Below are 15,474 nucleotides of genomic sequence, written 5' to 3' on the forward strand. Positions count from 1 at the left end.
TCACACAGTTAGATAATAATGTATTTATTGAAGGCAGAAACAATAAGCCCATTGAAGTAATGAATACTTGTTTGTTAACAAATGAATATGACATATTCATAGTCAACTTATTTTCATCAGTGATCAAGCTCGGTAAACACTGTTCACAGACACGAAGATGTATCTTTAACTTCACCAGGCTGATCGCTCACTAAAACCCTCAGTCATCATGTTTGAGGCCATTTCAAGTTTGATTTTATAATATTAAGTGTCTGAGTTGTTTACTTGCTTTTTAATTAGTCTTCCCATTAACAGCATGTGTAACAGCATTACAATTTCACATTTTGTAATATTAGCGTTGTTTTATCTTTGTAATATTTCTCATCCACTGTTTTGCACGTGCACTGCCTCCCTGAGGAAGCGGCCCTGACACAGATGCTCCAGTGTAGATGTTTCACAGCTACAGACGTCTGGATCCGTCACACACGAACACACACACTCAGTGAAGCTTCATCTGAACGTGTGTGACACTGATGTGTCCTGTCTTTCTCAGCTGGCGTGATCATTGTAGGGAATCTCAACAGTTTGACGAGTGCCGCTGTGCCCGTGGACTCGTATCAGATCGGTGCCATTGCAGGAATCATCGTCCTGGTACTCCTCGTGCTCATCCTCCTCCTCCTCTTCATCATTTACCGGAAGAAACAGAAAGGCGAAGAATCCACTATGCCTGCGGTCACGTACACACCCACCATGAGGGCCAACACCGAATACGCCATCACAGGTCAGTCACGATGATGACTGTAATGATGAATCTGCTCAGCGAGTCTTACATTTGTCACTGGGGATGTACGACATATCGGCCACCATATCGGCATCGGCCGATATACTTTCATTTGTAATGCTATCATTATCGGCCGATATATTAAAGCAGATAAATACACTTCAGATGCACACTGTTCAACATGATGGTTTTGAATCGTTTGAAATATGATTGGAATCACTTCAAAAAAGGAAAATACGGTTAAGTGTTTAACTGTATAAGTGCAGTTAACGTGCAGCGCAAGTCTGCCATATCGGCTACATAAATAATCATGAGAACATTATAATTGTGTGTTTGGGACATTGGGATTTTAATGAGGCTCTCAGAAATTATTAAAAAACTCGGATTTAGATTTATCGGCCAATATATCGGTTATCAGCTTTGAAATATAAAGAATTATCTGTATCGGTCAAAAATTTCATATCGTTGCATCCCTAGTTGTCACATCATATTATGAATGACTGTCATAATTACATTGGTAATCATTCTTATGATTTACTGTATGTTGACTAAACTATGGCAGAACGGCCCACTTGCACTGAGCTTTGTGACGCACTTCTGTTTTCAAATATAGCTTGCTAGTTTTCAGTTATGTATATTTTAAGTGCTGTTAAAACGCACTTATTTTTAACTAAACTAAAATCTGGATATTTTCTAGGACGGGAAAAGAGGTATTCTGATGATCACTGTGTACAGAATTTTCCAAACTCAAAAGAACATGAAGTTTTAATCCAACCAATGCAGATCTGAGAAGCAGTGCCTGGTAATCATATGAAAAAATCCATAATATATTAAGTGAACTTTTTTATAAGACTGGAATATAAGCACCAACATACAGAAGCAAATTCATGTTTAGTCAAATTCATTAATAAGTGTTATGTAATATGAATATGAAGTGAAAAACTGTTAATGAGAAGATGAGCACTGGACTGCTGCAGATTACAGGGAAATATATTCAGTTATTATTCAGAAAGCACATTTGGAAAGAAAAAAGATATTTCAGGTACGCTTCAGCAGGTTCAGTATTATTGATGTTAACACAGAGAACACAGAGGTGCAGCTGTGCTAGTGTGTGGTAACTGTGTCTGTTTCCAGAGTCGCTCCCGCAGACTGATGTTCTTCCCAACAGCAACTACTTCTCCAACCCCAGCTACCACACGCTGACCCAGTGCAGCAGCCCGCCGCTCATCAATAACCTGCCCTACGCAAAGGTGTTTTTAAGAGGCTCATTGCTTACTCTACTAACTGACTCTGTAATTGTTCAACAGCTCGTGAAATAAATGGGCTGCTTATACTGGTAGGGAACTTGTTCAAAAGATAATGCTATGCTAAATAGAGCTTTTCAGTCATGACGCCACTTTTTGGGCCACCCCAGAATGCTAATTCACTACGGATTCCCTTGCCTATGTGTTGTTAGAAGCAGTTTTTGAGTTATGAGTAAAATTAGGTGTGTATTTTGTACTAAATATGTAGGAAATGTCTGTTCAAAGAATGTTGACCACAGGCACTTATTTTACTCATAAATCCAAAACCGCCTTTCTAAAGAAAAAACATTGTTAATACCTGAGCTAACCTACTGTATGGTTTGAGAGCACAAACTGACCAGCTCTGTACTGTAGATATCTAGGATTGAGGAATTATGTGGAATGTTGTAGAAAGCTCTTGCTAATGTAATTGTTGATTTTTGTCTTTCCTGACAGCCGAAGAACAACCAGTTGTTTGTGAACCTGAAGAACGCCGAGCCGAGGAAACGGCTCTCCCTGCTTGATCACACAGGAACTCTACCGGCCGACTGGAAGCAGGGCGGATCCTTCGATGAGCTCGGTGGGACCTCCAACAACCAACAGAACAGCCTAACATAATAATGCTCGGCAGCCCAGCGTTTACAGAACTTACAGGACTTTTTTATTTTCAAACTGCTTTACAATGACTCGTCCAACAAGGTCTTCGAACTGATATATGAGTTTTAATCCATGTGTGTTTCCTGAGCGCCACTGGCAGCTTTAGGGCCCTATTTTAACGATCTGAAACGCAAGTATCAAACGCGAAACGCAAGTAACTTTGTGGGCGGATCTCGGGCGCTGTTGCTATTATACCGGCGGGATAAATGACTCTTGCGCCTGACGCAAATCTAAAATGGGTTGGTCTGAAGTAGCTTCATTACTCATAGGTGTGGTTTGGGCGTAACGTGAAATAAACCAATCAGAGCGACATCTCACATTCCCTTTAAGAGCAGGCGCGCTTGTTCCATGGCGGATTGCTATTATAACGGCGGATTTGCCAGACGCCAGGAGCGGTTCACAGCCGAGGAGACCGACGTTCTCGTCAGGGCCGTAAAACACAGAGAAGTTACATTGGGGATGGAGAAACACACCCAAATTAGCTTCGGTTAAACAGGCATATAATAATTATGGTAAATGTGTAAGCTAGATTTATGCCTATTTTTATGCCTATTATGCCTATGCACATCTTCATGGACACCACAATAATTTCCCTCGTGTGGTAATATTTTTCCTTGTAATTATGTATGGTTTGCAAAAATGGCAAAGTGTATGCGCGTTGTGCACACGCTACATTATGGCCAAGCATGCGCCCTTAAAATAGCATCTGAGTAACACACCACTGACAGGTTTCTCCTGGTCTGTGGTGGAATTGTTTTCTGAAACTGCAAAATAGCGACAAGGAACGTTTGCGCCGGAACACGCCTCCTCTTTTCGCTGAACCGTCACCGGGAGCGCAAGTTCATTCCCTAATTTACTGATGTGCGTCTGTGGAGGGAAAAGTCCGGTGTGCGTCGGGTGCAAAATAGGAATGATACATGCGTCGTTGTACAAAGTCAGTCGCGCTGGGTCCTTTCAACGTCTTCTAACACACTGCATCAGTGTCTTTAGCTCCATTCAAAGCTGTTGTGAGCTTTGTCAACAAGAGGACCACATGATTTTGACTTCTTCTGTCTTTTCTTGATTCTCTCATTAGGAGCTTATGGAGTTGACAGGCGTTACATGGGAAAATCACTTCGAGGTAAGAGATCGCTTAGCAAGCAAGAGAGGAAAATTCTGTCATCATTTGCTCATGTTGTTCCAAACATGTATGCATTTCTTTCTTCTGTGGCACACAAAAGATGATGTTTTGACAAATGTCTTAGACTTTTTTGGTCCATACTGCATACAATGAAAGTCAATGGGGTCCGACTGCATGCTCCAAAATATCTTCTGTTGTGTTCCATATGCAGAAAGCAAGTCATACAGGTTAGGAACAACATGAGGGTGAGTAAATGATGAGAGAATGCTGATTTGTGGGTGGAGTATCCCTATAAACGGTATGACGATGTGAACAGATCTCTCTCTCTCTCTCTCTCTGTAGATCTTGTAAAGAGTGTGCCCTATCATGCCAGCTCCTGCTCTCTCAATAGTTCAGAGAACCCGTATGCCACCATCAAAGACCCTCCTCTGCTGCTGGCCAAGAGCTCTGAGTGCGGTTATGTGGAGATGAAGTCTCCCGCTCACAGAGATTCACCCTATGCTGAGATAAACGCCTCCAACCCTGCCAGCAATAACGTCTACGAAGTCGGTAAGAGGATAATAAATCCAGCAATAGCAGAGACCTGCTCACTGTTTGTGTTATTCAAGGCTGACATAGTCACTGTAATAGAAATGAACCCGACTACTAATATTTTCTCAAATATGTTTCAATATTTAAAAGTTCTTATTTGTACTTGATACGATGTTGCTCCATGGGAGAAACGTCTTTCCTTGATGGGGCTACTCCACTCCATAAGAACAGTCTCAAGTAACTGTGCACAGGGGTAGTGTATGTCCAAGCCGAGCGGGAGTGACACTGTGCTTCTGCTGTGTTGAGTGAAGCCTGTTCCACTCGTGAGCAGCTGTTGTGTTCATGTCATGCCGGCTGGGGAACGTGTACATACATTATAATCGGGGTCGCACGGCTGTCTCCTATCAGCCCTGCATCTAGATGAGGAAACCTGTGTAATAATGACACTTTCCAGCTGAAAGATCTGAGCTGAAGCACTGTTAGCCTATCATGGAAGAATCGGCCTGTCCACACATCTCTTAGGAAACCTCACCACGTCTCTCTCTTACCTCTGATCTTCCACTGACCGCTTGAGAAGCAGCTGAAGACACAACATCAGCACTCGAACCACAGCTCTAATCGCGGCCCGCTTCTGCTCCAGTGGCTGTAAAAGCTTACAAACAAACGTGGCATAGAGGAACTACCAATGTTGTTGGCTGTTGTATGATAAAATGCTTGTGAAGCCACCAATTCACTGTTAGTTTTTACACAGTTTTTGTTTTAGTCTAATTAAATGGTTTTGATTAAAAAAGCTATGACAGCAATACAAGAAGAAAACACTCCAAGATATTAACAATGTTTTCAAAGAAGAAAAAATCTTTAATGAAACTTCTTTCTTGCTAATCATTTTAGGTTCTTTGACTTACACAACAGAATGAAGCTGTTCACTATAGGAACTTGATGTTGGCAAACTACACTGCCCGGACAAAAAATAAAAGTCACTGTTTGGATTTAAATAGGCAAATGCTTAAGAGTCTATGATTGGATCATTATTGCAGCTCTGTCATGACAACTCACGGGAGATTGGTATGGTAATAGAAATTGGCATGGTAATGAATATGGCAAAGTTAATGTATTTGGTTTTGCTACGGCTTAACTTGCTACTGCCAGTACACTCACAGACATTGCCGTGAGCATGTAAGTCATGCTGTGCTGCTGCACATGTAACATACATGATTTAACCCCCAACAAAGCAGGAGACAAACATCTAATCAGATAATTTACAGGTTGTACAGCCAATGCCAATAAAGCTGTTATGCCACAGCTGAAAAGAAGACTATTGCTATACATTTGTAAAGCACTCTACACAGTTGCACAGGGTAATGGGAGAAATAGACAATACAAGTAATATGTATGTGATGTTGAGTGAAAAAACAACCATATATCTGCACAATGATGACATAGACAGGAATGGATAGGACAAAACACCCCCCCAAACAGGCAGATCTATCGCCAAGACATATCTACTGTCTTTTTTTTTGTAATGGGACTGCATGTTTACTATATATGTGTGCCTGGGGTACCTTGCTGCCCGGCTTAACGCTAGTGACTTAAAGTTTAACTGTTTGATTGTCATTTAGCGTGACTCAGACACACACACACACACAAGCATCTGAATCAACCACACATTTAGCATAGCTAATGAAAACATTGCTCTTGGAAATAAATGAATTAAAGTTACACCTCTAAATATGGGGAACGCTGTTTAAAGCGCACACTCTTATGTCACATTAACTGTTTTCATATCCATGCTAAACAGTGTATTAAACAGCAATAACATACAATAGACACTGCTACGGCTGCTTATATATGCCTCAGTGATTCACTCTGGTGACATGACGCTGGTTTAAAACATGTAAAGATACTCCATTTAAGAATTAATATCCGGACCACACAAAATACACAGAGATGTGTAATAAAAGATCATTCACTTATCTTAGATGCGTTCTGAAAGCGCACTGCCTGTTAAATAAAGCAATATGCAGTATATTCTCAATGTTTCTTGGTCTTCTGCTGGACTGAAGCACAGGCTCGACTCTTCAACACAATGGTGACACACAAAACTCAGACAACAGAAACACTTTAAACCCCAGCAGAACATTAAACACTCTCAGATCTCAGCAGAGGAGGGTTAAACAACACAAACAGCATTACCAGCTCCACTTATTACTAACAGTTTGACTTTATTTCTGTCAGACGTCTACTGAAGATCTTATTGAGAATTAACAGAGGTTTAGATGTTGGTGATTTATTGAAAAAAATAAATATATATATATATAAATAGTAATTTATAAAAAATTGCAAAAGTTTATTCAAACATAAAATTATAATTGCTGTAAAGTTCAAAAGTTCAGATCAAACATTGATTGTTGTGGTAATCAGATATTTTGTTTAAACACATTGTGCACAAAACATTTTGCACCACTGCCATATCTAGTCACACACAGACATCAAGAATCAGCAAATGAATCTCAACAACGGTGACATTCTTCATGCTGCAATGCATGCTGGGAACTATGGATGAGTTTCATACTATTGTAGCTCCCAGAATGCATTGCAGCATGAACATGTCACCGTTGTTGAGATTCATTTGCTGATTCTTGATGTCTGTGTGTGACTAATTATTTCAAGTTCAAAATGTTTTGTGCACAATGTGTTTGAAAAAATATCTGATTACCACAGCAAAGTTTGGTTTCTAGTTATAGCTTTGCAGTGTTTATAATACAGTATTTAAATAGCGTTTTATGATCTAACACATTTTTGATCAGTGATAAGTGAGATCTGGGATGAGATCTGCGGCTTAGGATGTTTTATGATGATTATGACATCAACAATAAATACTATTTGTTCAGTAAGTTTCTGTTTAATAAAACAATTTAATGCACACCGTCTATCATTGTCCTGGCACTCTTGAGTATGTTTTTACAGTAGAAACTTACGACTTTGAGTAAAACATTTAAGGCAATAATTTTCCACGTTTTCTATTTACACTCAACTAATTGCATTTTACAGTGTAAATATATTGTAAATGCATTTTTCAATAAATGAAAAGCGGCAATTCCTTATGTATTATTCAATATATTGTAATCTATAACACATTATATTAACGCAGTATATTATTGCATATATTTTTCAGTATATTTACATCATATAATATATTGATCATGAATATATGGAAATATGTTTTCGTTCCGTAAGGGTGTAGCTTTTCATTTCTTAAACACATCATAACCATGTTTCAGGATGACAATGTCAAGATTCATCAGGCTCAGACTGTGAAGGAATGGTTGAGAGGAGTCCAGATCTTAAACTCACTGACAGTGTTTGGGATGTGCTGGAGGAGACTTTTGCTGGACTCTTGCATCGACAATACCAGATCTTGAGCAAACATTGATGCACCTCTTGATAGAAATAACATCAAGATCTTGTATTGACAATGCAAATCCAAACTGTGACTTTTATTTTTGGCCGGGCCAAAAATAATAACATGAATAACATGAACTGTCTCATTGTTTGGGCCCATCATTGTCCAAGGCATTTTAAAGTCTTTAATTATTGAAACTGCGTATATCTCTTATTTTCTAGTTTGCATCAGTATTTTGTCTCGATGCGAACGAGAGCCGTGAATCCTGTCGTGCACTAACATGTGCCAGCAGTGTTCGGCTGATCCGCGCCACTTCTGCATGTCCATCGACTGCATAAACCGATACGTATTATCATGAGACAGTATTCTAGTGTTCTCCCATATCCCATCTGCATCTCTGGTGGCTGAGCTCCTCTGATATTAAATTATATTAAATGTAGCACTATTATATTATTACTTTATCATCTTTTCAATACTTCAATAGTTTTTAACTGTTTTTTTGTATCACCGCGTTTGAAGCCACTAGTTTTCCCACAGTGGGACTCGACTTTCCTGCGGAAACTGTTGAGTTTTTGTCACAACTGATTCCTGGTATTGATAAATAATTAGTCAGATAAAAATATATAACCTCAAGTGCCATGCACATAAGACAAGTGCTCATTATTGCTAACAGTTTGAACCTGTTTTCTTCCATTTCCAGAGCCGACCATCAGTTCTGTTCTCACACTCTCCAACAACAACTGCAACGGGCCATTTTGTCAAGATCCATACGACCTCCCAAAGAACAGCCACATCCCGTGCCATTACGACCTCCTGCCCACGAGAGACAGCAGCCCGTCGCCCCACGAGGACACGGACCGCAAATAACGCTCACAGACGTCAGTGACGGATCAGAAGCCGGCGTCCTCGACTGTCTCTGCTGTCAGTCATCATTATAAAAGCTCTTCTGGCTTTCACATTTGAATAGTTCTCGTCAAAACTATTTTTCAAGTACCTGTCCTGTGGAGAACAAGAGGGCGAGTGTTTCAGCAAACATTCCCGATATTCAGCTCGACATAAACGACTCATTCCATTCATTAATAACAACAAGACAATCCTCAATATTTCTGATAGAAGATGTCAGATTTTTCCCTATGACAGTTGTCTGTTTCTTTCATTAGGATATTTAGGATATTAATACTGTTTATTGAGACCAGACTGTCAGCTCAATGTTTTTTTTTTTTTTTGTCCGAAAGTATTTCAGGTTTACCAAAGGTTGACGTGCCCTGATAAAGCACTGAGAAAGCGTGTTGTATTTATATTGACAGCTGCCCATTAAATATAGTTTAAAGTCACAAGTTTCAACATTTTTTAGCTTGCGCCTTTTGATTTTAGTTCTATAAATCATTATCACTGAAATGAAGGACAAATACTTTATAGTGTTTAGTACTTTATAGTTTTTAAAGTAAAGCTAAAGCTGGACTTTTGCGAAGAAAGACAAATCTTAAAGATGATGTGATGGGGTTTGATATGAATAAATCTTTGGAGTGTTTAGGACAAACATTCATACGTGTAATGAGTCTTAAAGCACTCTGAGCCTGAACTTTAACTGTATAAAACTGTACATAGTACCAGTTCGTCTATGAATTGCATTTATTTGCTATAAAAATGTAACATATTCCTAAATTCCTTTATAACTTGACCAATATTGTTCAAACCTGGACATGCAGTGAAGACCTCAGTATACTGTTTTCAATAGATTGTTTTTATTTCATTTTACTAAATATGCCACACAATGAAATGATTAATAATACTGATTCCAAAAACAACTGAGTGTGTATGAGTGTGTGCTGTATGTATCTTAAAACTGTATCTTTGTTTAGCATTTCTCCTGATCTTTTTTAATAAATGCACAAAGCTGCTCAGTGTGTGATTTTTCCCTTCCCAAAGAGCATATCCTTTATATGAGAATATATCCTCTATAAAAACATGTTCTTTCTAAAAAAAGATTTTGCTGAAATATCTTGGATATGCAAATGTGAGACAATAAAATGACGAATTGTCAAGTTGATATATTTAGGCGAGCTTAAAGTTATAAATAATTCTTTGTTATTGTTTCTATCATTGATTTCAGTGAGTGCACAGTGAATCACAGTGAACATGTTTCAGACAAACCAGTTTCAGTCAATCACTGAATACACACAGCAAAAACTCCAGTGTTGAATAAACTCTCCTGGGATTTTACACGGCTCCACACTCAAGAATGTAACCGTGGTAAAATATGAGCGTTAAATTAACACTGAAGCAGTGTTAAAGTTAATGAGATAATTAAGTGATTAATTGAGTGAAGATTGAGCATTATTGAAGACAGCTGATGTTAACACTGAATCACTGAAGGAGAAAATCAAAATGTTTATGTCATCATTATGGTGATCTGTGTTTGTTTAGTTGGGCTCATGACCCTTAAGTTATTAACATTAGATTTATTTTTGACTGCTGAACTGAGTTATGACAGCAGATGAACAAAGAGAAAAGGTGACCAGAGGGTTGTTCCATAAAAGACGCTTAGAAAAGCGGGGATTAAACTCCAAAACCGGACTTGAATGAGCCTAACAAATAAGTTGGGGCTAAAGTGGTTCCATAAAAGGTAATTGAAGTTCACGCAATCTCACTAATTTGATCCAGGTTTATCTAGTCTAGATAATTGCGTGTGCACGCGTTTCTTAAGCAGCCCTAGAGGTCGATCATGGATCAAATCGATCCACCATCAAACAGAGTATATTTTGTGCTGTTTTATGCGTTTGTGACATGTTCCCCCCCCCCCCCCCTCAGTGCAAAACTTACATTTTACAGTTATATTCTCCATCTGTAAATGTTATTGCATGACAATTGAAAGTCATGCAATTGTATCCATTTTACTGCTAATCTTCATATTGAACGAGCTCTGCTGCGCACATGCGCGCCAAATAGGAGCGCAATAATTCTTGACTAAAATATACATTTTGCTTGGAAAATTAATATGCGATATTTTATAACACTAGAAATATCTTCTAATTATAATAATTTATCTTTAGGATGTTGGATAAGTTGCCATAAACTTCTAGCGAACAGAAGTACTTCAGTGAACAGAAGTAGCCTAATTTTTTAAGAAACTAAATATATAAAGATATAAAATATAGTTTTGGGTATAGGACCTATGCTACTTAATAAAGTTGATGTATACTTATTTAGAATGCTGAGAATTACAGCTTTTAATGCAATAATTTTTTGGAGAAAGCAAGAATCCCCAGTTTTAAATGAGTAGATTTAGTTTCTAAAGTACATTATGGAGAGGATAACATGAAATTAAGAGCAAATGTATACATTTTGAAAAGATATGTGCAACTCTAAAATCAAAGAATATTCCATAAAATAAAGGAATATATATTAGCCTACATTAACTACATTTTTATATAACCCTCCCTCCCTTTTATTTCTAGTTATTTGTTATTTTATTTATTGACTTATTTAATACTGAATATTTGATATTCAAATAATATTACTTTAATAACTATTAGGAATTATGTGTCATTATAAGAGTTTGATATAAATATGTGAATGTTAAATTTGTATTAATATTTATTTATTGTTTTTTGTCTTTTCCCCCTTAAATCATATGTAAAAGTGTCTAATGTACTTTTTGGTTATTGTTCTATTCATGTGTGTTTTTAGGCTATGTGTTGGTGGGTATTATCACAAAAGAAAAAAAGTAGAAGGAAAAATAAGGAATATTTATTGGGGGAAAATATTATGTCTTTAAAGGAACTGTCAATTTGTATAATTGTGTTAAATGTAATTATTTATTTTTAATTTTGTGATTTTAACTTCTGCTTTAAAAAAGCTTTTTTTTTAGATTGTGTTCTAATGTTCTTCTAATAATCATAAACATGTACTACAGCTGCCAAACAAAACCACCGAGAAATGTATTCATAAATCTTTAAAACAATCTAATTAAATCTTGGGCACAAAACATTCAGCCAGTAAAAAAAGAAAACCTGTTGTATATATATTGTATTTATCTATCTATCTATCTATCTATCTATCTATCTATCTATCTATCTATCTATCTATCTATCTATCTATCTATCTATCTATCTATCTATCTATCTATCTATCTATCTATCTATCTATCTATCTATCTATCTATCTATCTATCTATCTATCTATCTATCTATCTATCTATCTATCTATCTATCTATCTATATATATTGTCTAATTTATCATTGTAGCCTTATTTAAGTTGATTTTCTGTATACTGTGTATTTATTTTTGGACTAATAATGGTTAATAAAGTCCAATAATGGTATGAGAGAGTGTCAGTGGTAATATCATTGTGTTCTTGTCGGTCAGTGTGTAACAGCTGAGGCTTAGCCTGACAGTTCCTGCCCTGGACCAGGCTAGTTTCCCAGCATAAGCTGCCAGGTTAACTGAGTTTGAACTATTTTAAGTTTGCTTTATGAAACAGAATCCACCGACAATAAGTCTGACTAACCAAAATAAGCCTGGCTTGTATTCTAATCTTGTTTTATGGAACAACCCTCTGGTGGTGTTGGTTGTGTTTTGATGTAATCTCATATAGAGCCTAATTTCTGAATTGGGTTTACTTTATTGATTATAGCAACACTGTGATTCTACAGCATAAGATCAAGCTTTTTCTAAAGAAAAAAATGAAATAAGAATTCTACAATTCTTTCATGCAGGCACACACAGACATCAAGATTCAGCGTATGAATCTCAGCAATGGCGACAAACACACATTTCAGAGAAACAGATCAACTCTGAATATTAGAAAACAAGCGACTTAAAAGTCACATTGAAACAGCTGAAATAAAAGAAAATATAAAGATAAAGGAAATTACTAAAACAATTCAGATCCTAATTTATTCCTCCGTGCATGATGGGAGCCATGAATGAGCTATTTTTTTTTTGTAAAGCTGCAAGTCACTTGTCCTAGTTGTCCTGGCATACAATATTTTGCACAGCTTCTAATTTCCTTAAATCTTTGCAACAGAGGTGAAGAGTGCATGTTAGCATGACCACAATAGACACGTTCATGGGAAATACCCTAGGTTTAAATAAACCATAATTATCAATACACCACATACCCTCTAATACTCACAGGTTGCTTTATTGCTGCAAATAATATCAGTGACTTTTTGATTGAACTTTGCTGACTGTAAGTTGTGTTGGGCTTCTTCTAATCTCATGTTCAGTGTAACTCATAGATTTCTGATAGTGACGACAGACACACTCGTGTCCAGCTTGATGAGGATATAGCCAAAGCTTTTAAAGGTAAACTGAGAAGTCAACGGAATTCTAATGCATTTCTATGCAAATTATTATACATATATTCAAACATGGATACAAAAATGTTAATCATTGGTTCATTTACAGTTTTTCTCAGTCGCTTTGGTGCATTTCTCATAACACTATTTACATTTGCACAACAGTTAATGCAGTTCTCAAAACAATTAGTACAAACTGCAAAACCTAGTTGATAACCTGCAAAAGCGTGTCACTTGCTCAAAATGGATAGCTCATTCCTCAAAAGCAAGTATTTATGTCAATGAAAGTGTCAGTGTCATCAAAATGAAAAGTCCTGACACCATCGTTTATGAACAAGATAGTCAAATGGCTTAGTCATGTTTTCATTATGACAGTTTACTCTGTAAATGTTTTCCAATGATAAAAGTCAGATCTTGGTGACACTACCTGAAAATGCTCAAGACAGCACTATATACTATTTGCACAGCCATTTGAAAAGATACAGTAAAGTTAAACATTACTGTATTTATGAGGTAACTGAGTACAAGACACTGAATATGTGTATGTTTCACATTTTTACTGCATATGCTCTTTGCAATTCTAATTTGTTCACAGCATTGTGCAAAAGAAAAAATACACCATTATTTACAACAAACATAAACTCCCTTTGGGTAGAGCTGTGCACAACTGTACACAATATTGCAGTAGGCCTATATACTGTATTAGAACTGAACATACAACATACATAGGACTGTAATCATTCATGCACATCCAGACGTTCCTCTCTGTCTGGTCACATAATTTCATTTACATCCCAGCGAATATCATCTCTTGCTCAATTGCAAATTGTTCAATTTAGGAGACTTGTTCAGGATTTTTTTTTTATTACAGTTTTTCAGTCGCTTTGGTGCATTTCTCACATCACTATTTACATTTGCACAACAGTTAGTTCAACCTCCACAACATTTAGTCATTTGTGCACATCATAGTAGCAGTTTCTCATTCCTTCCAACAAATTGCAAATGCTTTTGGACATGCATCAATTGCTTTCATACAACTCTCTGCTGTTTTATAACATTATCATTTGCTTATGTCATGTCAGTCAAAATTAACTATACTTGTGAATGCTGAATAGTCATTCCATATAAAACTAATAGTCCTCATTTCATTGCTTGAGTCATTACATACAAAAATGTTGAACTAGCTGTCAAAATTTGTCATTTAAAAAAAAAAAAAATCCTGAAAAAGTCTCCTAAATTGAACAATTTGCAATTGAGCAAGAGATGATATTCGCTGTGATGTAGATGAAATTATGTGACCAGACAGAGAGGAACGTCTGGATGTGCATGAATGATTACAGTACCATGTATGTTGTATGTTCAGTTCCAATATGTTCTGCAATATTGTGTACAGTTGTGCACAGCTCTACCCAAAGGGAGTTTATGTTTGTTGTAAATAAGGGTGTATTTTTTCTTTGCACAATGCTGTGAACAAATTAGAATTGCAAAGAGCATATGCAGTAAAAATGTGAAACATACACATATTCAGTGTCTTGTACTCAGTTACCTCATAAATACAGTAATGTGTAACTTTACTGTATCTTTTCAAATGGCTGTGCAAATAGTATATAGTGCTGTATTGAGCATTTTCAGGTAGTGTCACCAAGATCTGACTTTTATCATTGGAAAACATTTACAGAGTAAACTGTCATAATGAAAACACGACTAAGCCATTTGACTATCTTCTTCATAAACGATGGTGTCAGGACTTTTTATTTTGATGACACTGACACTTTCATTGACATAAATACTTGCTTTTGAGGAATGGGCTATCCATTTTGAGCAAGTGACACGCTTTTGCAGGTTATCAACTAGGTTTTGCAGTTTGTACTATTTGTTTTGAGAACTGCATTAACTGTTGTGCAAATGTAAATAGTGTTATGAGAAATGCACCAAAGCGACTGAGAAAAACTGTATTATTTTTTTAAATGACAGATTTTGACAACTAGTTCAACATTTTTGTATGTAATGACTCAAGTAATGAAATGAGGACTATTAGTTTTATATGGAATGACTATTCAGCATTCACAAGTATAGTTAATTTTGACTGACATGACATAAGCAAATGATAATGTTGTAAAACAGCAGAGAGTTGTATGAAAGCAATTGATGCATGTCCAAAAGCATTTGTAATTTGTTGGAAGGAATGAGAAACTGCTACTATGATGTGCACAAATGACTAAATGTTGTGGAGGTTGAACTAACTGTTGTGCAAATGTAAATAGTGATGTGAGATATGCACCAAAGCGACTGAGAAAAACTGTAATATAAATTCTTCTTCCCTTTCACAGATCCTGTGATAAAGCAGTCTTCACACACTACAGTGTCTGAACCACAAGCCCTCAGTTGTGGAAAATGAGTCGTACTCAATGAAGTGA

General features: G+C 36.8%; 1 protein-coding gene across 1 annotated transcript in view; it reads left to right on the forward strand.

The window, feature by feature from the left end:
* megf10 (multiple EGF-like-domains 10) overlaps window positions 1-9,655 on the forward strand; it is an 81,010-nt gene extending 71,355 nt beyond the window's left edge. Inside the window, exons 20-25 of the mRNA XM_081354440.1 lie at window positions 533-760; window positions 1,895-2,010; window positions 2,500-2,623; window positions 3,776-3,820; window positions 4,163-4,369; window positions 8,455-9,655. Of these exons, the coding sequence (XP_081210566.1) occupies window positions 533-760; window positions 1,895-2,010; window positions 2,500-2,623; window positions 3,776-3,820; window positions 4,163-4,369; window positions 8,455-8,621 (887 nt within the window). The 3' untranslated portion in view covers window positions 8,622-9,655. The remainder of the gene's footprint in view (window positions 1-532; window positions 761-1,894; window positions 2,011-2,499; window positions 2,624-3,775; window positions 3,821-4,162; window positions 4,370-8,454) is intronic.
* Window positions 9,656-15,474: the final 5,819 nt, after the last annotated feature.

This window comes from Scardinius erythrophthalmus (assembly GCF_964197995.2).
Source record: "Scardinius erythrophthalmus genome assembly, chromosome: 23".
Taxonomy (NCBI): domain Eukaryota; kingdom Metazoa; phylum Chordata; class Actinopteri; order Cypriniformes; family Leuciscidae; genus Scardinius; species Scardinius erythrophthalmus.